The sequence below is a fragment of the Macrobrachium nipponense genome, chromosome 30 (assembly GCF_015104395.2).
Source record: "Macrobrachium nipponense isolate FS-2020 chromosome 30, ASM1510439v2, whole genome shotgun sequence".
Classification (NCBI taxonomy): domain Eukaryota; kingdom Metazoa; phylum Arthropoda; class Malacostraca; order Decapoda; family Palaemonidae; genus Macrobrachium; species Macrobrachium nipponense.
In genome coordinates, this window is record NC_087218.1 from 49778958 (window position 1) to 49806457 (window position 27500).

Below are 27500 nucleotides of genomic sequence, written 5' to 3' on the forward strand. Positions count from 1 at the left end.
TTTCCTCAAGATCCTTCTAAATCGTTCTTGTCATCTTGGGAGCCTGTGATGTTCGCTGGTAGGCCCCGCCCCCAGATTGCCGTATATATATGACTGACGAAGTATCAGAGATCAGATCATCAGTGAGAGATCAAGAGCAGAGATCATCAGTGAGAGCTCACCAGGAAAAGATAAGAGAAGAAGGAACAGGCGAAGGATAAGAGAGGAAGTCGGCGCACAAGAGTTTGGTCGGAATCTGGTCAAGTCGCCGTCAGGGAGTGGACGACCGAGATATTTCGACGTTGAGCAAGCCTTCAGAGAAGAAATGCTCTACAAGAGGTTTCAAGGAGTGCCTGCCCTTCGAGTATCAAGAATAGACATTGTTTTCTGCAATACGGAGTCAAGAAGACGTCTGAAGTTACAGTTCTCCTTTTGTGAAGCCGTCGCTTCGATCATTGATTTTTGACAGCTGCAAAACTGGCCAGCAAGTATTTTCATTACCTCACTGTTTCCCAGTTCATGCAGTGTAAGATTTTACTTTTTTTATGTAAATAGAAGAACCCATTCTGCATTTATCTTTGTTAGTAAGCTTGTAAATAAACCTTTGTTCTGTTTGTGTATCTTTCTATATTTATATCCCCAGTTTCAACTGTTGGTGTTGAATTCTTTTTGTTTATTATAATATCGAACCTGTAGCGGGCCTCTGTTGCCCGTAATACCCGCCCACCTACTCCCCTCCGCAACCTAGCCCACTCCCCAACCTAACGTGCCCCCCCCCCCCCCCCCCCCCCCCCCCCCCCCCCCCGCCTTTTCCTTCTCACCACCACTAACTATACAACCCCGAGTCCAACAACAGGGGCAGCAGCCATCAGCAACTATGGCATCCTCAAACAAGCAGGAGAGTAGGAAAAACAAATTCGCTTAGGTCCTCTTATCATCTCCTAAATGAGATATACATTTCTCTCTCTCTCTCTCTCTCTCTCTCTCTCTCTCTCTCTCTCTCTCTCTCTCTCTTTCTAAGTATCACGAAGGTTTTAATGATTGGAATACACCCAATGTCATAACTTGGTTTAGTCTTGCTAGTTTAATGGAAATTTAATAATAAAATAAAATAAATATAAAAATATAAAAATAATGGAAATGACGTATATAAAACTACTAATATTAATAAAATAAGCCCGTAATTAATAGGTATACATATACAAATAATAAAAATATGAATAAAAATAAAAATTAAATTATGAGCAGAAAAGTAAAAATAATAAAAATAAAATGTAAATACAATTAAAATAATAATATAAATTCAAAATAATAATAATAATAATAATAATAATAATAATAATAATAATAATAATAATAATAATAATAATAATATTACATAGATAAAAAGAGAGAGAGGAGAGAGAGAGAGGAGAGAGAGAGAGAGAAGATGACTTTGTTTACTATGATATCATATTTTATCTGTAAAAATTGAAATATAAATATATACACTGGTCTTCACCCTGCATGTGAAGATGACCTCTAAAGGCGCTCTACTACCCTGTTGAAGTAGTGTCAAGGAATAGTCAGAATCCAGACTTCAAATAAAAATGTAACCCTGAAAAACCCTACGTATTATACAACGAATGTTTAACTACAGCCTCTGGCATCTTTGAATAAAATTAAAATTGACTTCCATAATTACCTATTTAAGACATACCAACCTTCGGTGCGCTGTTCAGTAGTTTAAGCAAAACAATGAGAAAATCTTAATTATGAAAATTTGTTACCTACATGAAATTACTACAGCTGAAGCAAACAATTAATTTTTTAATTTCACGTTTAAAGATTGTTTGCTTCATAATAAAGATAAAAATAGGAAATATATTAAAGGTAATTAAATATAAAAAAAATGAAAATAAAAAAATAACAGGGAAATGAAGTAAATAAAAATAGTAGCAATAAAAAAAATAAAACCTGAAATTAATATTTATAATATAAAATAATAAATATACGAATAAAAAATAATAAGTATAAAAAATACAAAAATATATTAATATACAAACAATTAGTGAAATAATATAATGAAATTTTATAATCAAACAATAACTGTAATATAACAATAATTATAAAATTAATACAAAATATAAATAAAATTAGTAAATAATAATAAACATTTCAAAATATAAATAAACGTATTATGAAAAATGAATAAAAGATATGAATAACAAAGTAATATTATTAAGTAAAAATAAAAATAAAAAATAATAATACAATAGAAGTAAGAAAAACCTATAGTAATAATTTTGTAAAATAATGTACTAAAAATTACAGAAATAGAAAACTAATAATAAAATAAAAAATAAACAATACAAAAAATAATAATAATAATAATAATAATAATAATAATAATAATAATAATAATAATAATAATAATAAAAAATAATAATAATAATAATAATAACGATAGACGGAAATAAATAGACGTATATATAAACTATAATATAATAAAAAATAAGCCCGTAATTAATAGGGTATACATATACAAATAATAAAAATATGATGAAAATAAAAATAAAAATTAAATTAGAGCAGAAAAGTAAAAATAATAAAAAATAGAATGTAACACAATTAAAAATAATAATATAAATTCAAATAATAAAATAATAATAATAATAATAATAATAAATAATAATAATACATAGATAAGAGAGAGAGAGAGAGAGAGAGAGAGAGAGGAGAGAGAAGAGAGAAGAGAGAGCGAGAGAGAGAGAGAGAGGAGAGAGAGGAGATGACTTTGTTTACTATGATATCATATTTTATCTGTAAAAATTGAAATATAAATATATACACTGGTCTTCACCTGCTGTGAAGATGACCTCTAAAGGCGCTCTACTACCTGTTGAAGTAGTGTCAAGGAATAGTCAGAATCGACTTCGAATAAAAATGTAACCCTGAAAAAGCCCCTACGGGTTATACAACGAATGTTTAACTACAGCCTCTAGCATCTTTGAATAAAATTAAATTGACTTTCATAATTACCTATCTCAGACATGCCAACCTTCGGTGCGCTGTTAGTAGTTAAGCACAATGAGAAAACATCTTATTATGAAAAATTTACTACATGAAAATACTAAAACAATGAGAAAATCTTAAAAATTATGATTTACCTACATGAAAAAATTACTACAGCTGAAAGCAACAATTATTTTTTAATTTACAAAAGCGTAAAAGATTTGGAAATAATATTAAAGGTAATTAATATAAAAAATGAAAATAAAAATAACAGAAATGAAGTATAAATAAAATAGTAGCAATAAAAAATAAACCTGAAATTAATATTTATAATATAAAAATAATAAAATATACTGAATAAAAAAAAATAAAAAAAATAAGTATAAAAAATACAAAAATATATTAATATACAAACAATTAGTGAAATAATAATAATGAAAATTTTATAATACAAACAATAACTGTAAATATAACAATAATTATAAAATTATACAAATATAAATAAAATTAGTAAAATAATAATAACATTCAAAATAATAAATAACATATATGAAAATGATAAAGATATGAATAACAAAGTAATATTATTAATAATAAAAAAATAATAATAACAATAGAAGTAAGAAAAATATAGTAATAATTTTGTAAATAATGTACTAAAAATTAACAGAAATAGAACTAATAATAAAATAATAAACAATAACAAAAATAATAATAATAATAATAATAATTAATAATAATAATAATAATAATAATAATAATAATAAATAATAATAATAACGATAGACGGAAATAACATCTCTCCCATATGTAGGAAGTGAAATACGAAAAATGAAACCATAAACCACATAGCAAGCGAATGCCCGGCACTTGCACAGAACCAGTACAAAAAGAGGCATAATTCCAGTGGCAAAAGCCCTCCACTGGAGCCTGTGCAAGAAACATCAGATACCTTGCAGTAATAAGTGGTACGAGCACCAACCTGAGGGAGTGATAGAAAACGATCACGCAAAGATCCTCTGGGACTATGGTATCAGAACGGATAAGGTGATACGTGCAAATAGACCAGACGAGACGTTGATTGACAAAGTCAAGAAGAAAGTATCAATCATTGATGTCGCAATACAATGGGACACCAGAGTTGAAGAGAAAAGAGAGGGGAAAAAAAAAATGGATAAGTATCAAGATCTGAAAAATAGAAATAAGAAGGATATGGGATATGCCAGTGGAATCGTACCCATAATCATAGGAGCACTAGGCACGATCCCAAGATCCCTGAAAAGGAATCTAGAAAAACTAGAGGCCTGAAGTAGCTCCAGGACTCATGCAGAAGAGTGTGATCCTAGAAACGGCGCACATATTAAGAAAAGTGATGGACTCCTAAGGAGGCAGGATGCAATCCGGAACCCCACACTATAAATACCACCCAGTCGAATTGGAGGACTGTGATAGAGCAAAAAAAAAAAAAAAAAATAATAATAATAATAATAATAATAATAATAACTAATAATAATAATAATAATAATAATAATAATAATAATAATAATAATAATAATAATAATAATAATAATATAATAATAATAGATTCAAATAAAAATATTCAAAAAATAGCAAAATTAATAATACAAAAATAAAAATTGAAAAAATAATAAGGAAAATATAAAAATAAAAAACTATAAAATAAATAAGTAAATAAATATAATAAAACATAAAAACAATACTGAAAATAATATAAATTTAAAAAAAAATAATAATATAATGAGAAACAATATGAAAAAATAATAATAAACAGAAAACTAAGATTATCAATAAAAAAAATAATAATAAAAATAGTAGCAATAAAAATGAAAATACAAATAAAATTGTTAAAAATAATTTATATATATTATAGAAATAAAAACTAATAAAAAAAATAATAAATATAAAAGTAAAAAATAATGCATATGAAATAATAAAATAAAAAAATAATGCATATGAAAAATAATAAAAATAAAAATAAAAACAATGACATTAAAAAATAATATTAAATAATAATAATAATTATAAATTAATATTTAAAAATAAAAATAAATCACAAACAAATATAAATAATGATAATTACAATAAATTAATATTAAAAGTAAAAATAATAAAGTAAAATATAAATATAAATATACTAATAAAATAATAATAATTTGAGATAAAAATATTTATAATAATAACTTTAATAAAAAACAAAAACAAAAAAAGTGATGAAGTAATAATAAATAAAAGGTAAATAATAAATAAAATATAAAAATATAAAAATGAAATTAAAAAATTAAAAATAATAAAATGCATATATTAAAAATAAAAATAAAAAATATTAATAATCATAATATAAAAATAACAAAATAATTAGAACAATAAAATAAAAAGAATGAAATAAATAAAATAATCATATAAATTATAATAATAAAAAAAACAATAATAAAAAAATATAACTAACATAATAAAAAAATAAAAAATTAATAATAATAATAATAATAATAATAATAATAATAATAATAATAATAATAATAATAATAATAATAGTAATAATAATAATGAAAATAAAATAATAATATTAAGAAAAATAAAAAATAATTAGAAGTAATAAAATATAAATAATAATAATTAAAATAAAATATTATTAAATAAAATAAAAATAAAATTAATAAAAAAATAACATATAAATAAAATTATTAAAGTTCAAAATAAGAAAAATAAAAACAGATATATAGATAATGAAAATAAAAACAAAAAAATATTAGTAACAACTTAAATAATAAAAATTAACATTATAAACAGAAAAGTAAAAATAATAAAAAATAAAATAAAGATCTAAATACAATTAAAATTATAATATAATTTTTTTTAAATAATGATAACAATAAGGATAATAATTATAAAGATAAAAACAGTAACATACTATATCGTATCAAGAGAGAGAGAGAGAGAGAGAGAGAGAGAGAGAGAGAGAGAGAGAGAGAGAGAGAGAGAGAATGACTTTGATGACTATGATATCACATTTCATCTGTAAAAATTGAAATATAAATATATACACTGATATTCACCCTGCATGTGAAAATAGCCTCCACAGGCGCTCTACTAAACTGTTTAAGTAGTGCGAAGGAATAGTCAGAATCCAGACTTCGAAATAAAATGTAACCCTGAAAAACTGTACGAGTTATACAGCCTCTGCCATCTTTGAATAAAATTAAAATTGACTTTCATAATTACCAATTTTAGACATGCCAACCTTCGGTGCATTGTTCAGTAGTTTAAGAAACAATGAGAAAATCATAATTATGAAAATTGACCTATATAAAATTACTACAGCTGAAGCAGCAATTATTTTTGTTATATGTTTAAAAGAGGGTCAACTTGTAGAGTAAAGATGAAAATAAAATAATAATAATTAAAATTAAAATATAATTTTAGAAATAAAAATAATTATAATGAAATATAAATAAAATAATAATCACAAAAATAAAGCTGAAATTAATAAAAGTAAAAAATAATGAAAACAAAATAATAGTAAGAGATATAAAAATAAAAATGATAAAAAAACCCAAAAATAATAAACTAGTAAAATTATAATAATAAAATGTATATATACGAAAAATAATATAAAATAAGAATCGGTATAGAAATATAGAAATATATATACAATTGATTAAAACAATTTGTTAATAAAATGATGATAATACAATTTCAAAATACATGTAATAAATATGGAAATAAAAATAAAATAAAATAATAATAATAATATAAAAATAAAATAAAATATATAAAAAATAAGATTAGTAATAATAAAAATAAACTTAAGACAATAATAGTAATAATTCTATAAATAAAAATATAAATAATAAAAATTAAAATTACAAATAACAATAATATAAATTATAAAAATAAAAATAAAAATAAAAATAACAATAATAAAATAATAACAATGAAATTAAAAATAAGTGAAAAATAAAAAATAATTACACTATAAATAAATTAATAAAAATAAAACTAACAAGAATCATGAAATAATAAAAAGGACAACATAAATAATTAAAAATAGAAATAGAAATAAAAACAATAAAAATAAAATAAATAAAATAATACAAAAATATAAAAAACAACAGTACTAATAACAATATAAATATATCAATTAGAATAAGAAGTAAAAATCATAGTGAAAAAAATCATAAAAAATAAAAATATGAATAAAAATTTAAATAATAAAAATAAAATAATACTAATACTAAAAATAAATAAAAAATTAAAAAAGTAATAAAAATAAAGTATAAATTACAGAAATAAAAATAATAAAAATATAAAATAAAAAGTAAAAATAAATATAATAAACATAAATATAAAAATATTAAAAATAAAAATAAAAAAAATGAGAAATAAAATACAAATATTATTAACAAATAATAATAAAAATTCAAAATAAAAATAATAATAATATATATAAAATAATGAAAATAAAAACAATAAAATAATAGTAATAATTCTGAAAATAAAAATAAAAATAATAAACATGCAAGTAAAAATAATGAAAATAAGAATAATAACAATAGAATAATAAAATAATAATAACAAATATAACCATACAGTATAAAAATAAAAATAATAAAAAATATAAAGTTAAATAAATAAAATAATAATAATAATACAAATTCAAAATAAAATAAAAAAATAAATTAAAAAAATATAATTAGATTGTAACTTACATATATAACAATAATGAAATAATAAGGAAAACATAAATGGCAGAAATAAAAATGAGAATAATGAAATAATAAGGAAAATATAAATGATAAAAATAAAATAAAATTAGTAATAATAATAATGAAAAGATTAATAAAAATAAAAATAATAATGAGAACAACAAAATAATCATAAACATAAGACTAGGAATAATATCAATAAAAAGTACAAATAAAAATAATCGTAATATAAATAAAAAAATATAGAAAAAAATTAGAAAAATAAAAATAATATAAATTATAAAATAAAAATAAAGATAAAAAATAATAATAAAAATTAAAATAGATATAATACATATAAAAAGAAAAATTTAAAAAATAGACATAAAAATAATAATGAAAATAAAACTAATAGAAATGAAAATAAAAATAATTTAAAAAAATAATAAAAACAATAATAGTAATTAAAATGAAATAATATTAAAAGTAAAAATGAATAAAAAACGGTAAAATATGAATAAAATTAATATCATAATAATATAAAAAAAATAATAGAAATAACTCTGATAATAAAAATAAAAATTATAAATATAAAAGTACAAAAATAAAATAAAACTAATAATGATAAAATAATAAAATAATAAAAAAATTAAAATAAAGTCAATAAAAATAAAATATAAATATAAATGAAATTAAAATAACAGTAATGTAAATTCAAAATGTAATAAAATAATAATAATAATAATAATAATAATAATAATAATAATAATAATAATAATAATAATAATAACTACCAGATGGGAGCAACGTCAAACACATAGATGAGACAGGATACAAATACCTGGGAATAATGGAAGGAGGGGATATAAAACACCAAGAGATGAAGGACACGATCAAGAAAGAATATATGCAGACTCAAGGCGATACTCAAGTCAAAACTCAACGCCGGAAAATATGATAAAAGCCATAAACACATGGGCAGTGCCAGTAATCAGATACAGCGCAGGAATAGTGGAATGGACGAAGGCAGAACTCCGCACCATAGATCAGAAAACAGGAAACATATGACAATACACAAAGCACTACACCCAAGAGCAAATACGGACACACTATACATAACACGAAAGGAAGGAGGGAGAGGACTACTAAGTATAGAGGACTGCGTCAACATCGAGAACAGATCACTGGGGCAATATCTGAAAACCAGTGAAGACGAGTGGCTTAAGAGTGCATGGGAAGAAGGACTAATAAAAGTAGACGAAGACCCACAAATATACAGAGATAGGAGATTGACAGACAGAACAGAGGACTGGCACAACAAACCAATGCACGGACAATACATGAGACAGACTAAAGAACTAGCCAGCGATGACACATGGCAATGGCTACAGAGGGGAGAGTAAAGAAGGAAACTGAAGGAATGATAACAGCGGCACAAGATCAGGCCCTAAGAACCAGATATGTTCAAAGAATGATAGACGGAAATAACATCTCTCCCATATGTAGGAAGTGCAATACGAAAAATGAAACCATAAACCACATAGCAAGCGAATAATGCCCGGCACTTGCACAGAACCAGTACAAAAAGAGGCATGATTCAGTAGCAAAAGCCCTCCACTGGAGCCTGTGCAAGAAACATCAGCTATCTGAGGGAGTGATAGAAAACGATCACGCAAGATCCTCTGGGACTATGGTATCAGAACGGATAGGGTGATACGTGCAAACAGACCAGACGTGACGTTGATTGACAAAGTCAAGAAGAAAGTATCACTCATTGATGTCGCAATACCATGGGACACCAGAGTTGAAGAGAAAGAGAGGGAAAAAATGGATAAGTATCAAGATCTGAAAATAGAAATAAGAAGGATATGGGATATGCCAGTTGAAATCGTACCCATAATCATAGGAGCACTAGGCACGATCCCAAGATCCCTGAAAAGGAATCTAGAAAAAACTAGAGGCTGAAGTAGCTCCAGGACTCATGCAGAAGAGTGTGATCCTAGAAAACAGGCACGCATAGTAAGAAGAGTGATGGACTCCTAAGGAGGCAGGATGCAACCCGGACCCACACTATAAATACCACCCAGTCGAATTGGAGGACTGTGATAGAGAGAAAAAAAAAAAAAAAAAAAAAAAAAAAAATAATAATAATAATAATAATAATAATAATAATAATAATAATAATAATAATAATAATAATAATAATAATAATATCGTAAAATAATATGTAGTAATAATTTTGAAAAAAATAAAAAAATTAAGAAGAAAGTAATTTAAAGAAAAATAAAAATAAATAATAATAAAAAAAAAAATAAAACAAATAATAATAATAATAATAATAATAATAATAATAATAATAATAATAATAATAATAATAATAATAATAGATCAGACAATGGATGAAGCCATGGATGAAGGATGAAGCCAGATACAGAGAGAACAAAGATCCCCTCCATGAAAGCCTACAACACCAAGAAATTAAGGGAGAAAACAAGTGAGGTCAATGAAATAATGAGACTAATACACACCACTAATATCACATAACAAATAACTTGACATATGCAGGAGCAAGGTTAGTAGCAGAACTGATGGGGATTCGAACACCAACACCACCAGCACAACCAACCCAACAGAAACCAAAACAGCAACCGCCTTGGAAAAGGCGCCTGGTAAAGCAAATCATGTTGATGAGATCTGACTTGAGTAAACTGAAAGAGATGGCAGAAAAAAGGCTAAGAAACAAGAAATCAAGGGAGGAACTCAACGAGAAATACAAAGTACAGGAGAGGGGACTAAACAACACAATAGAAGATGTAAAACAGAGGCTTATGGCCAAAGCACATGAGATCCAACGGTACCTAAGCAGGAATAAGGGATACCAACAGAACAAACTATTCGGAACCAACCAGAAAAGACTATACAGCCAACTAAGAGGGGAAGACAACCACCCAGAAATTCCTGAAGCCGAACAAAGTAAGAGACTCTGGGAAAACATATGGAGCAATCCGGTATCACACAACAAACATGCAACATGGCTCCAGGAAGTCAAGGCTGAAGAAACAAGGCGAATAAAACAAAGATTCACAGACATCATGACTGACACAGTCAGACACCAACTAAAGAAAATGCCCAACTGGAAAGCCCCAGGTCCCGATGAAGTCCATGGATACTGGCACAAAAACTTCAAGGCCCTACACCCAAGAATACCAGAACAACTCCAGCATTGTATCACAAATCACCATGCGCCCAAAAGGATGACCACAGGAAGAACATCCTTATTCCAGAAAGACAAGAGTAAGGGAAATATAGCCAGTAACTACAAGCCTATCATCTGCCTACCAATAATGTGGAAGCTACTAACAGGTATCATCAGCGAAAGGCTATACAACTACCTAGAGGATACAAACACCATCCCCCACCAACAGAAAGGCTGCAGAAGGAAGTGTAGGGGCACAAAAGACCAGCTCCTGATAGACAAAATGGTAATGAAGAAAAGTAAGAGAAGGAAAACCAACCAAAGCATGGTATGGATAGACTATAAGAAAGCCTTCGACATGATACCACACACTTGGCTAATAGAATGCCTGAAAATATATGGGGCAGAGGAAAACACCATCAGCTTCCTCAAAAATACAATGCACAACTGGATTACAATACTTACAAGCTCTGGAATAAGTGCCAGTAATCAGATACAGCGCAGGAATAGTGGAATGGACGAAGGCAGAACTTCGCAGCATAGACCAGAAAACGAGGAAAGCACTACACCCAATAGCAAATATGGACAGACTATACATAACACAAAAGGAAGGAGGGAGGGGACTACTAAGCATAGAGGACTGCGTCAACATCGAGAACAGAGCACTGGGGCAATATATGAAGACCAGTGAAGACGAGTGGCTAAAGAGTGCATGGGAAGAAGGACTGATAAAAGTAGACGAAGACCCACAAATATACAGAGACAGGAGAAAGACAAGCAGAACAGAGGAATGGCATAACAAACCAATGCACGGACAATACATGAGACAGACTAAAGAACTAGCCAGCGATTGCACTCGGTAATGGCTACTGAGGGGAGAGCTCAAGAAGGAAACTGAAGGAATGATAACAGTAGGCACAAGATCAGGCCCTAAGAACCAGATATGTCCTAAGAACGATAGATGGAAATAACATCTCTCCCATATGTAGGAAGTGCAATACGAAAAATGAAACCATAAACCACATAGCAAGTGAATGTCCGGCACTTGCACAGAACCAGTACAAAAAGAGGCATGATTCAGTAGCAAAAGCCCTCCACTGGAGCCTGGGCAAGAAACACCAGCTACCTTGCAGTAATAAGTGGTACAAACACTGTAATGGTAATCGCTTCATAGCGACGAATAAGTTAAAGGAAATGAAAATACATTTTCTTCAAGTAGGTCTGCAACATGGATGCATCCGCGCACGTGTTGGAGGCGCCTGTTCTCATGATTGTTCTAGAAACAACAGGTGGGGCATGGAACGCGACAGGCGCCGACCTGACGTGAGGAACGCCACGATTTCTGATGCAATACTTCGTCGAGATCCTTCTAAGAAGTTCCGGTAATCTTGGGAGCCTGTGACGTTCGCTGGTAGGCCACACCCCCAGGTTGCCATAAAAATACGACTGACGAAGAAGGAGATATCAGATCATCAGCAGCAGAGATCAGAGAGCAGATCATCAGTGAGAGAGCAGAGATTATCAGAGAGAGATAAGAGAAGAAGGAACAGACGTAGGATCTTGAAGCGGACCTCTCTCGGGGTCCGTGACATTTAGTGGCGACCTTGGCCAGTATATTTCGGCACCGTAACAGTTTGAAACTGGGAGAATATAAAAAGAACCAGAATGAGTGGGATGGTGAGAGAGTTTATTGAGTCGGGTAAGCTCCTAGGTCTAGAGGGGAAATATCTCTGTGGGTATGTGGAAAGGAAAGAAATAGAAAAGTATGAGAGAGATGAAAGAGCGGCCGAAAGAGAAGAAAGAGCAGCTAAGAGAGAATTGAGGAAAATGCAGCAAGAGGTAGAAATGTTGGTAATGCAGCAGGAAGAAAGAGAAAAAGTGCGTATATGCATGAGCAAGAAGAAAGAGAGAAAGAACGTATGCACGAGTTGGAAATTGCTCGGTTAAGACAAAGTACTCGTAACAGTCGGACAGGCGAAAACAAAAACAGAGCTGATAGGTTTGATGAGGAAGATGTTACGAAATATTTCATGTGTTTTGAGAAGTTAATGGAAAGAGTAGGTTCTCCTAAATAAATGTGGACTTTATATTTACAGTCAGTTTTGAGTGGTAGGGCACTTACTGTGTATAGTTGCATGTCTAAAGAGGAATGAGATGATTATGATATTGTGAAAAAAAACCGTTCTTAGCGCGTACAGGTTAGTACCGGAGGCGTACCGTAAGAAATTTAGAAGTTTGAGAAAGGACGAAAATATTACGTATGTAGAATACGGTAAGAAGTTAGAAAGGCTGTTTTTTTTATTGTTTAACTTCTGCTAAAGTTGAGGATTTGGATGGTTTGAAGAACTTAGGGTTGTTAGAAAACTTCAAAGATAATGTATCCCCTGAGATTAAGCTTTATATAGAAGATAGGCAAGAAGTATCTTTTGCAGGAGCAACTAGGTTAGCTGACGAATATAGTCTAACTCATAATTTGAGTGTTAGTAAGAAACGAAATGATCCTTCGTCTGGTAGAGTACAAAGCAGTAAAGGATTCAGTTCTAGTAATAGCAATGCGAGTGAAAATGACTATTCCTGTTATACATTCGGAAAACCTGGTCATACATCTAAAGTTTGTAAGAGTAAAGTGGTATCTAATGGCTCAGAATTGACTTGTTTCCCTAGTAATGGGAAAGGGCATTTAGCGAGAAATTGTGCAGTAGAAAGGAAGGACGTTAAGAAACCAGTGTCTCTAGTTAACCTTTCGTCAAGTAGGAATGATGTGATGAGAGAAACAAGGAAAAATTTTGGTGAATTTCTGTCAGAAGGTGTAGTTTCCTCTCTTGGAGGAGTGTTTTCGAGGGAAGTAGTCTTGCTTCGAGACACAAGAGCTGCTGTCTCACTGATAAGGAGAGAGAGTGTGCCAAACTGGGTGGAAATCAACATAGAAGAAAAAGTCATGTTAGGTGGATTTCCTAACACTTGTGTTCTTTGTCCTTTGTTGAAGTTGAATTTAGAAAGTCAGGTAGTGTCAGGAGAAGTGAAACTTGCAGTTGTTGACAGTTTGCCCGTTGATGGCGTTGACATTATTGTCGGTAATGACTTAGCTTTATCCAAGAATGTGAATCCTGTTGTGAGTGAGATTCCAGTGCCTGAAATTGTAGTAACTAGGTCGGGTTTAGATACAGACATAGACTACGGTCATAATTTGTTCGTGGATTCGAACGAGTGAGTTCGTGGATTCGAACGAGAGTGAGTTCGTGGATTCGAACGAGTGTTATAAAGGTGGCGAGGTTGATCTTGGCATGAGTGTGGCTGAGAGACCTGACTCATCGATGTTGACAGTGACAGCCATGGGGAACGTGCAGCTGTCGAGAGTAACGTAGTAAATGTACCGGTATCTAGTACTAGTTACGGTGATGAATTAGGCACTAACCTTTTGAATAAGGTTGAGCTAGTCAAGTTCCAGAGAGAGGGTGAGACACTAGCCCAAATTTTTTAATGTGAGCTGGATGATGATCTCGATGATGTGTGTAAGGAAACTTTTTGTTTAAAGGACGAAGTTTTGTGTCGTTATGTTAGTCCTAAGTCAGGTAGTAAGGGAAATCACCAAACAATTGGTAGTTCCTAGGATGCTTCGTGAGCTAGTTTTGAAGTTAGCACATGATGAGCAAGGACATTTGGGAGTAAATAAAACTTTCAGGTGTATTAGTAGGGCGTACTTTTGGCCTAAAATGAAGAGTGACGTAAAGAGGTATGTTTTAAGCTGTAATGAATGCCAAATTGCCGGGAAACCGAATCAAGTAATTCCCAGAGCTCTGTTGTGTAATATTCCTTCAGTAGGCGAACCTTTTGAGAATGTAGTTATCGATATGGTTGGACCTTTGCCTAGAAGTAAGGGAGGGAATATATATCTGTTGACAATCATTGATAGACTAACTCGCTATCCCAAGGCGGTACCCGAAAGAAGCTGTAACGCGAGGACCGTAGGTAAATGATTGTTAAATTATTTTTCTAAGTTTGGTCTGCCTCATACTATACAGAGTGATAATGGTAGTAATTTTGTATCCAAATATTTCAAGGATAGTGAAGACTACATAACTAATCTAGAGTATTATAAAAACGATTTAAGAGATGCTTGGCAACTAGCGAAGGAGAACGCGAGTGGAAGTCAATGGGAGACTAAACGAAAACATGATCTTGGAGCAAAAGAGACAGGGTTCTGTGTGAGAGATAAAGTTTTAGTACTAGTCCAGAAAGAAGGTCCCTCTTTATCTTATAAGTTCGAAGGTCCTTTTTCAATTTCAGAGAAGAGGGGAAACCTGCAGTATTTAATCGATATGGGTAAGAGTAGAGCAAAGTGGATACATGTAAACTTGCTTCAGAATTATAAAGAACGCCCCGTACCGTGGCCACCACCTGTGCCTGTAGTAATTATGTCACAAAGAGAAATTAGTTTTGAGAAAAACACAAGAGGTGTTTTAGTATTTCAAGGTTTTAATCAGAGTTCAGAAAACGAAAAATTGAGAGGAAAGGATAATGTGATAGCTGATAGCTCTCTAGAGATTTTTCAGAACGAGTAGCCTAATGACCGTTTTCTCTTATGGCATGAGTGGGTGTGTGAGTGAAGTGCGCATGTTGAACTGGATTAAAGCTTTATGCAGAATTGTTCCCCTGCTGTTTAATTCTTGTTTATCTTTAGAAAAAAATAAAATCAGTTGATTTCATTTTTTTTCTTTTTGGGGGGGCGTGTAATAGTAATCGCTTCATAACGGCGAATAAGTTAAAGGAAATGAAAATACATTTTCTTCAAGTAGGTCTGTAACATGGATGTATCCGCGCACGTGTTGGAGGTGCCTGTTCTCATGATTGTTCTAGAAACGTCAAGTGGGGTATGGAACGCGACAGGCGCCGACGTGACGTGAGGAACGCCACGATTTCTGATGCAATACTTCGTCGAGATCCTTATAAGAAGTTCCAGTAATCTTGGGAGCCTGTGACGTTCGCTGGTAGGCCACACCCCCAGGTTGCCACATAAATACGACTGACGAAGTACGAGATATCAGATCATCAGCAGCAGAGACCAGAGAACAGATCATCAGTGAGAGAGCAGAGATAATTAGAGAGAGATAAGAGAAGAAGGAACAGACGTAGGATCAGAGAGGAAAAGGCGTTCGAGAGTTTGGTCGAATTCTGGTCAAGTCGTCCAGTTAGAGAGAACGACCGAGGTATTTTCGTCGTTGAGCAAGCCTTGAGAGCAGAAACGTTCTACAAGAGGTTATGAGGAGTTCCTGCCCTTCGAGTATCAAGAATAGACATTGTTTTCTGCAATACGGAGTCAAGAAGACGTCTGCAATTACAGTTCTCCTTTTGTGAAGCCACTGCTTCGAGCATAGACCTCCGACAGCGCAAAATTGGCCAGCAAGTATTTGCATTACCTCACTGTTTCCCCAGTTCAAGCATTGTAAGATTTTACCTTTTTTATGTAAATAGGAGACCATTCTGCATTTACCTTTGTTAGTAAGCTTGTAAATAAACCTTTGTTCTGTTAGTGTTTCTTTCTATATTCGTATCCCCAGTTTCGATTGTTGGTGTTGAATTCTTTTTGTTTATCATAATATCGAACTTGAAGCGAACCTCTAACAGTTCGTAACTAACTCCAACCTGAAGGAGTGATAGAAAACGATCAGGCAGAGATCCTTTGGGACTATGGTATCAAAACAGATACGTGCAAATAGACCAGACGTGAAGTTGATTGACAAAATCAAGCAGAAAGTATCACTCATTGATGTCGCAGTACCATGGGACACCAGAGTTGGAGAGAAAGAAAGGTAAAATGGATAAGTATCAAGACCTGAAAATAGAAATAAGAAGGATATGGGATATGCCAGTGGAAATTGTACCCATAATCATAGGAACACTAGGCACAATCCCAAGATCCTTGGAAGGGAATCTGGAAAAACTAGAGGCTGAAGTAGCTCCAGGACTCATGCAGAAGAGTGTGATCCTAGAAACGGCGCACATAGTAAGAAAAGTGATGGACTCCTAGGGAGGCAGGATGCAACCCGGAACCCCATACTATAAATACTACCCAGTCGAATTAGAGGACTGTGATAGAGCAAAAAAAAAATAATAATAATAATAATAATGTGGAAGTTTCTAAAAGGTATCATCAGTGGAAGGCAGTACAACCACCTAGAGGATACAAACACCATCCCCCACTAACAGAAAGGCTGCAAAAGGAAGTATAGGGGCATTAAAGGCCACTTCCTGATAGAGAAAATGGTAATGAAGAATAGAAAGAGAAGGAAAACCAACCTAAGCATGGCATGGATCGACTACAAGAAAGCCTTCGACATAATACCACACACATGGCTAATAGAATCCTTGAACATATATGGGGCAGAGGAAAGCACCATCAGCTTCCTTAAAAATACAAAAATACAGGATTTAAAAGCTCTGGGATAAGACTAAGAGAGGTTAACTTCAGGAGAGGAATATTTCAAGATGACTCACTGTCCCCACTACTCTTCGTTGTAGTCATGATTCACATGACAAAAGTACTACAGAAGATGGATGCTGGGTACCAACTCAAGAAAGGAGGTATCATAATTAACCATCTGATGTTCACGGGTGAATTGACGGAAGGCTTGGTGTAATTGCAATTTAGTTTAAATATTATTCATTACACATTCTTAATAATAATAACAATAATAATAACAATAATAATAATAATAATAATAATAATAATAATAATAATAATAATAATAATAATAATAATAATAATAATATGTGGCGCCGTGGAGGAGTGGGTTAGGTCGTCAATGGACTGTCAAGTTAAGCAACATTGGGGCTGGTCAGTCGTTGGATGGGTGACCGCTCTCCTCGGCGTTAATCCCTTGAGAAAGGATCTTTACCATAATTTCCTCAGTCTACTCAGCTGTAAATGAGTACCTATCCCTGAAGGGATAAAGCTACCAGATGGGAGCAACATCAAACACATAGATGAGACAGGATACAAATACTTGGGAATAATGGAAGGAGGGGATATAAAACACCAAGAGATGAAGGACGCCATCAGGAAAGAATATATGAAGAGACTCAAGGCGATACTCAAGTCAAAACTCAACACCAGAAATATGATAAAAGCCATAAACACATGGGCAGTGCCAGTAATCAGATACAGCGCAGGAATAGTGGAATGGACGAAGGCAGAACTCCGCAGCAAGATCAGAAACCAGGAAACATATGACAATACACAAAGCACTACACCCAAGAGCAAATACGGACAGACTATACATAACACGAAAGGAAGGAGGGAGAGGACTACTAAGTATAGAGGACTGCGTCAACATCGAAAACAGAGCACTGGGGCAATATCTGAAAACAAGTGAAGATGAGTGGCCTAAAGAGTGCATGGGAAGAAGACTAATAAAAGTAGATGAAGACCCAGAAATATACAGAGACAGGAGAGTGACAGACAGAACAGAGGACTGGCACAACAAACCAATGCACGGACAGACTAAAGAACTAGCCAGCGATGACACATGGAAATGGCTACAGAGGGAGAGCTAAAGAAGACAACTGAAGGAATGATAACAGCGGCACAAGATCAGGCCCTAAGAACCAGATATGTTCAAAGAACGATAGACGGAAATAACATCTCTCCCATATGTAGGAAGTGCAATACGAAAAATGAAACCATAAACCACATAGCAAGCGAATGCCCGGCACTTGCACAGAACCAGTACAAAAAGAGGCATGATTCTGTGGCAAAAGCCCTCCACTGGAGCCTGTGCAAGAAACATCAGCTACCTTGTAGTAATAAGTGGTACGAGCACCAACCTGAGGGAGTGATAGAAAACGATCACGCAAAGATCCTCTGGGACTATGGTATCAGAACGGATAGGGTGATACGTGCAAACTGACCAGACGTGACGTTGATTGACAAAGTCAAGAAGAAAGTATCACTCATTGATGTCGCAATACCATGGGACACCAGAGTTTGAAGAGAAAGAGAGGGAAAAAATGAAAAAATGAAGTATCAAGATCTGAAAATAGAAATAAGAAGGATGTGGGATATGCCAGTGGAAATTGTACCCCATAATCATAGGAGCACTAGGCACGACCCAAGATCCCTGAAAAGGAATCTAGAAAAAACTAGACGGCTGAAGTAGCTCCAGGACTCATGCAGAAGAGTGTGATCCTAGAAACGGCGCACATTGGAAGTAAAGTGATGGACTCCTAAGGAGGCAGGATGCAACCCGGAACCCCACACTATAAACACCACCCAATCGAATTGGAGGACTGTGATAGACAAAAAAAAAAAAAAAAAAAAAAAAAATAATAATTGAATAATAATAATAATAATAATAATAATAATATCTCAGAAGAAGGAAATAACCATTTTAACTTCACAATCCACGCAGTCAGAACCCAGTTAACAATAATACATGACATGGCTTTACTCTATAACGAAAGGAGCCAGGCAGCAGCCTTTCATTCGCATTCAATCACACCAAATTCTCAACGTGCCTCCAACAAAGAGAACCGAAATATTCCCACTTACCTTTGTCGGTGAGGGAGACCTCTGTCCAAACAAGGTGAAACCCAGCCAGGGACGTGGTATTGTCAGATGCTTCCCCGGTTCTGTGTCCAGGAATAAATAAAGGTGGGTCTTATTGATTTTATCAGACTGCCGTCAATAACAGGTGATTGCAAGAAGTGATTTGCATTAACGGTGACAGAAAGTAAAGAATCTGTATGGGTGATTTTTTATTAATAAGAAAAGAATAAGTAAAGAATAAGTATGGGTGATTTTTTATCAAAAATTTATGAATTATAAGGATAGCTCTGTATCTAGGAATAAATAAAGATTTTATTGATTTACCAGACTGCCGACAATAATAGGTGATCGCCAGAAGTGATTTGCATTAACGGTGACAGAGAGTAAAGAATAAGTATGGCTGATTTTTTTTAATAAGTTATGAATTCAAAGGATGGCTCTGTATCCAGGAACAAATAAAGATTTCATTGATTTATCAGAGTGCCGTCAGTAACAGGTGACTGCATGATGTGATTTACAATAGCGGTGACAGGAAGCAAAGAGTAAATATGGGTGATATATTAGTAAGTGATGGATTATAAGGATGACTCTGCGTCCAAGAATAAATGTAGGGAAGATCTTACTGATTTATTATTCGACTTCCGTCGAGAGCAATGAATATGTATGGTTGGTTTATCAATAAGTATAAGGAATTCAAAGAATGGCTTTGATAAACAGTTAGCGGAAATGACGACCATTTGTAATGAAAAAGGGTCCTAAATCAAAAGTTTTATTTTTTTTACGTACGAATTTCTTTAATGGGTTCTTCATTCTCCAATTTTTTTACATACAATTTTTTAATAGTTTCTTCATTCTCCAGAATGAAACCCTGTTCCGCTTTGTATGGTTACATATATATATATATATATATATATATATATATATATATATATATATATATATATATATATATATATATATATATATAAGTCATATCACGTTACGGTGATTCATATACATATATCGAGCAGCAAATGTCCTTTAATATCTAATTCGCTCTACCTCGGAATTAATATATTTTCATATATGTTTAACCGAAGGGGAATTATTAGGCGATAATAGATTTGCCGGCTGACGGGCACGAACCATCGACACCTTCAAATCCAAGACGACAGTGAAGCCTTAACCCACCCCGCCACCGCAAGAGGGGTGGGGTGGGTTAAGGCTTCACTGTCATCCTGGATTTGAAGGTGTCGATGGTTCGTGCCCGTCAGCCGGCAAAGCTATTATCGCCTAAAAATTCCCCTTCCGTTATACATTTATGAATATATTTTAATTCCGAGGTAGAGCGAATTAGATATTAAAGGACATTTGTACTCGATATATATATATATATATATATATATATATATATATATATATATATATATATATAATATATATATATATATATAAATGATCATACGGTCTTCTGACATACCATAATAAAAAAAATTTAAAGTTTTCAAAGAAAAGGAAAATCAGTGAACTCTACCTGTATTGGGTTTATTTCAGCATGAACACGCTGTGGACACAACGATTAAATGAAATCCGCGCATCCAGCCAAAAGTAGATTAATAATTAATACTGTTAGGAAAATTTACTTCTATATACATAACAAAAATACTCATTATTTACCACATATATATTTTGCAGTATGAGGACTTGAGGAAATGTCTTATAAGAGTTCATACGCATGCATCCTTGTGTGTGCGTGTGTGTGTACAACAATGATTACCAGATCCTCTATTAATCAATTCACTGAACACCTTTAGATACCTCACAAAACTAAGGACGTCAAGGGCCTCTCTTAAGATGGTAGAAACTTTATATCTTTTTATTATTACACCTCTCCGAATCTCCGGAAGGTTTTTAAAAATTTGGAGAAACTTTCTTCTGATCAGCCAAGATGGCGGTTACCTAACTGCCTCGTCTGGGATTCTATTCAGTCGGTGAATACTGTATCGAAGCCATTTACTCACAACAAGAACCAGTGGCGGATCTAGACTTTTTCGTGGCTGGGTACTTAGGATTATTGTATATGTATGTAACATGTGCACACACATGGTACATATATATCAATACTTATAAATGTACACAAACACACACACACACACATATATATATATATATATATATATATATATATATATATATATATATATATATATATATATATATATATATATATATATATATGTATATATATATATACAGTGGTTCCCCCGTATTCGCGGGGGATACGTACCAGACCCCCCCGCGAATAGTTAGAATCCGCGAATGTTTGGAACCCCTATAAAAACGCTAAAAACAGCCTATTTTGTTAGTTAAAACTAAGAAAAACCACTAAAATTTTCATGCTTGGTTTTTTTAATAGTTTTATCACAAAAAGTGCATTTTATGATGGAAAGTTTGTTATAACAAAAACACAGGGAATTTGTGGATATTTCTCATAGAAAAATACCTGCGAAATGCGCGAATTTTCCACGAATAATGCAGGGAAAGGTTCCCGAGAGAAATCCGCGAATGTGTGAGTCCGCGAATCCTGAGAACGCGAATACGGGGGTCCAATATATATATATATATATATATATATATATATATATATATATATATAGTGTGTGTGTGTGTGTGTGTGTGTGTGTGGTGTGTGCGTGCGCGTGTGTGTGTGTGTATGTATATATGTACAAACAAATTATATTTACTCAGTATATTCGAAAAATTACTGTGATGAATTGAGAGCCAGAAACGTTACGCTGTGTTCTTTTCAGTGGCAGATTTAAGGCGGGGAGGGGGCACCTGGTGACGTGCCCCCCACCACATGGATATGAATAATAGAACATCATTATTAACAAAATATTGCTTAGTTAATGATTATGTTTTCTTTCATTAAATCCGTTATTTAATGAAAGAAAACATAATCATTAATTGTGGGTGGGGGGAGGGGGACGCCCTGAAATCATGATTAGGGGCGCTGTGGTGCCCACTATTATACAATGCACATGTAGTGCGTAGTTGCATATTTGTTTATCTCCCTTTATTCCGTCTGTAGCGTTAATGAGTATTTTAGCAGCAACAATTATTGCTGTATATATATACTATATTATATATATATATATATATATATATATATATATATATATATTATAGTATATATATATATTACACCAAAGATATATATATATATATTATATATAATATATAGATATGTGTGTGTGTGTGTGTGTGTTTGCATACATAACCATACATATTATATATGATATTATATATATATATATATATATATATATATTTATAACTATATATATATATACATATATATATATATATCAATACTTATATACTATATATATGCAAACACACACACACACTTATATATATATATATATATATATATATATATATATATATATATATATATATATATATATATATATACAGCGGTAATTGTTGTTGCTAAAATACTCATCAACTAAGCACGTTTTTTAAAATAACGATTTAATGAAAGAAAACATAGTAATTAACTGAGCAATTTTTTGTTAATAATGATTTACTGAAAGAAAACCATGTTCTATTATTCATATCTAAGTGATGGGGGGCACGTCACCAGGATGCCCCCTCCCCCCCCCTTAAATTCACCACTGAAAAGAACACAGCGTAACGTTTCTGGCTCTCAATTCATCACAGTAATTTTTCGAATATTCCTGGTAAATATAATTTGTTTGTACAACACCTCTGCAAAAACATGATTACAACAGGTTCTCAGCGCATCGCTATAAAAGTGATAAGCACTGACTATTGTTCTCTATTTGTGGACCACACGAGCAAGGGGTTCAAGAAAACATCAATGTAAATAATTATTTTAAGAAATGACTGGTTGGTTATGATTTAGCAATCTGCAAGAGACTAATACTATTTTTGTACCTCTTAGTGGAATTTTTACAGAATCTCTGGTGACGCTGCTAACGAATGAAATTAATAATAACCTTGGTCTAGGTCTCAATGCACTCAATCACAGCGCATCAGATGTCGAATATAATAGAGAATTTACACCAAAATCCAAGAGCTGGGAACAGTAAGGTCATTCAGTAAGAGGGTTTGAAAAGGTGCAACGGGAGGAAAACCTCGTAGTTGCACTATGAAGTAATATTTGGGAGAAGGTGTAAAGTGAGACGGAAGAAAGAGAATATGAACGGAGGTACAGTAAAATGAATGAAAAAGGTTGCAACTAGGGGCTGAAGGGACACTTGCAGAGAGCCATAAGTAATGCTTACAGTGCGACGGCCCAGCCTCCATACGAGGCGCACTGAATGTGTGAAAAATATTTAAAAGAATTATTATTTCTTGTTTGTTTTGTTTGTTTGTTTGTGTGGTGTTTTGACGTTGCATGGAACTAGTGGTTATTCAGCAACGGGACCAACGGCTTTGCGTGACTTCTGAACCACGTCGAGAGTGAACTTCTGTCACCAGAAATACACATCTCTCACTCCTCAGTGGAATGCCCGAGAATCGAACTCGCGGCCACCGAGATGGCAAGCTAACACCATACCGACCACGTAATTGAGGCGCTATTATTTCTTGTTGATGTCACTTGCCTTTCCTTTCGTAACCTACGTAGTTCCCGGGTTAAAAACAGGACAGCTGTTCTTCATCTAAAGCCTGACCTCAAAGGCTATAATAACCCTTGTTAGCATAACAATTGGTACGTACTCTCTTGTTTATGATTTGGTCTCTTATTCCAGTGCATTTGAAAATCAGCCTCTCTCTCTTGCAGTGTTCGTTTATGTGCAGTGTGTAGTTCTATTGAGAATGCCTTAACGTAAAGGTGAAAGATCGTCTATTCTGTTGCTACACCTTCCCCGTAGCTATTTGCTCACTTTATATTTCATATCACTTTTTGCTTCCCCTGACAGAAATTACACAAACAGACAAACTCACTTTCTCTCTCTCTCTCTCTCTCTCATGCAGTATTCAAACACACACACACGCACACACATACACACACACACACACACACACACACACACATATATATATATATATATATATATATATATATATATATATATATGTATATATATATATATATATATATATATATATCTATATATATATATATAATTATATATATTATATATATATATATATATATATATATATATATATATCTATATATATTAAAATATATATATATATATATAATATATATATATAGATATATATATATATATATATATATATTATATATAGATATATTATATATATTATATATATATACGATATAATATGGATATACAATTATAAGATATATATATTAATATATATATATATAAATATATATATATAATATATATATATATACAATATGTATATTATTCATAGATGTGTATGTATAAACATACATATATATGTGAGTGTGTGTGTATAGATCACACACATACACCATACAAACACACGCACGTACACACAAACAGAACAGAAGGGACGTAACTGTCAACGAGACGACCTGCATTCTCAACATAAAAATGTAGCAAAGGGAAAAAAAATACTTCACATTCATTGTGTTCAAAGGTCCACTGGTATGAAGGGCTGAAATTACGCACAAAATAAAAGTTGGTCTGGAATCTAAACCCCCACCCCTCTACGCTCTCTCTCTCTCTCTCTCTCTCTCTCTCTCTCTCTCTCTCTCTCTCTCTCTCAAACGTATACAAAGGTACCCAGACGTAAAACGCAATTCATTTTTATCTGCGACGCTAAAGACCAGAGACGATTCGAGGATTTAGTTAACTCCAGTAAAACCACACGGGGGAAGGTTTATCAAAACAACATTTTGTTTCGTTACCAGCAGGCTTCTATTTCCTGCAAAGATTTTGGGGTCGAAATGAATTGAGCTTACTAGGTGGAGTTATGATTCTTGTGTGCGTATACACAAAACACCTAACCTGACTAACACAAACCGAAATGCCTGTATATATTTACATGAAAACACACACATACATATATATATATATAATATATATATATATATATATATATATATATATATATATACACACAATACACACACACACACAGACACACACACACACACACACACATATATATATATATATATATATATATATATATATATCTATATATTTATAAATTATTTAAACAACCCTGTGCACGTGGTAAATAGTGACCTAGTTGGGGTTACAAACGTCTATGCTGTTCCGTTAGGACTGGACAATGCAGTCGAGCAATGAAAATGAAGGAAAGGAAATATAAGTAGTAAGGAAACTAATAGAGCCTTAGAATAACAAAGAGAGATATGAAGGGCATGTGTAAAAGAGAAAGGAGATACTCCTGGTCTAGATACAAGATATATTAGGTGCTAATGATAATGAATCAGTGTTAATGCATAATGAAATACACCTTTTACGAACAGCAAAACCAGAAAAGTCCTTGGTGCACTGTAAATCATGAAGTGACAATGCAGGTCACAAAATAACAGCATAACCAGTAGTCTCCGATCAAAAACATTGTAATCAATCATTAATAAATCATATTTCTACATCTAAATCCAAATACAGTTCCGGAGTATCATACGATATCTCATTCATCAGCACAGGTAACTGAATAGTATTCATTCAGCCATTTATACATACTAGCAAACTGACCCATCTACGATGGGTGATAAAATACGGGTGCAGAAGTGAAAAATTTATATGTACTATTTGTTCAGCAATATTAAAATAAGGGCGATTTTTATACATACCTACTACAGAACCTCTTTGTACACAATATTATCAGTTTGTCCACAACTTAATTTCAAGTTGGCAGAGTCAGTTGCTCTGCTCATCGCCACATACAGTTGGCCATGCGTGAACATGGGTGACGGCAGAAACACACACAATGCAAAGTCTGGCCCTGCGACTTGTTTGCAGTGAATGAGAAGGGCAGGTTGATGGGAAACTGCCTGCGCCGTAACTGGAACGGAAACTGGTTGTCCGAAGGCATCAGAGGAATCCGGGGGATGAACAGACGTTTGCCAGTGTGAGGGCCCATTGCTATCACTGCTTCGATGACGTGGAGTTTAGCTCCATAACGGTGTACCTCGTTCCGTTGCAATGTCCATTGGCAGGATCGAAATTCCGAAGCAATATTACCGGGCAGTACTTCTTCAACGTTATTTTGTGCACTGGCAGTCCCGATGGATTTAAGTTATTCAAAAAATCTTGCGGATGTTGAAGATAATTTTCATCTTCTATTGTGTCCGAGCTGAAATATTCGCGACTTTCTCCGGGGAAGTTGTACAGAAATTATGTATGAAAAATCGTAAAGTAACTAAGTCTACGGGAATAACCAGCCTCGTTTCACGGCCAGAAACAGCTCCGTTTCAGAGAATCCCTTCCCACCCCCACCCCCTACAAAGGAGGGGGGTAGGTTGGATGAAACCCCATACAAAGGAGGGGGGTAGGTTGGATGAAACCCCATTACAAACCATCTTAGGGGTCCCCACCATAACCCTGTCAAGTTTCATGCCCATCTGACCAGCCGTTTGGCCGTGATTGAATGACAGACAGACAGACAGACATTACGCCCATTATAGTATGATACCTGTTGTTTTCATATATATATTTATTAAAAATAGTTTTATTACTTTTTAGGCTGAAATATATTTGTAGAATCTCCTGGTCCTTTCTATCAGAAACATGGTGAATAGAAATTCATTTCTCGATATAACGTGGTTCGGATCCCACAATAAGCTGTAGGTCCCGTTGCTAAGTAGCCAATTGGTTCCTGGCCACGTAAAAATATCTGATCCTTTGGGCCAGCCCTAGGAGAGCTGTTAATCAGCTCAGTGGTCTGGTTAAACTAAGATATACTTAACTTTTCCACCGGATACATATGCAATTGTAATAGCTACAATGCCGTCTTAACTTCTCGAATTCTTAGCTCTTTTTTTGGCTACGCCTGGCTTCAGTGCACCGCGTGGGGTGTACTGACGGCGCTACCCACCTACAGGGATATCTACAGACGAATATTGAAATAGACTTGGCAACGGAATACATCGCACAAA

General features: G+C 32.8%; 1 protein-coding gene across 1 annotated transcript in view; it reads right to left on the bottom strand.

Moving 5' to 3' along the window:
- Positions 1-27500, bottom strand: part of LOC135202505 (uncharacterized) — a 184020-nt gene that overhangs the window by 12019 nt on the left and 144501 nt on the right. The window contains 1 exon segment of the mRNA XM_064231933.1: positions 19421-19500. Coding sequence (XP_064088003.1) covers positions 19421-19500 — 80 coding nt within the window.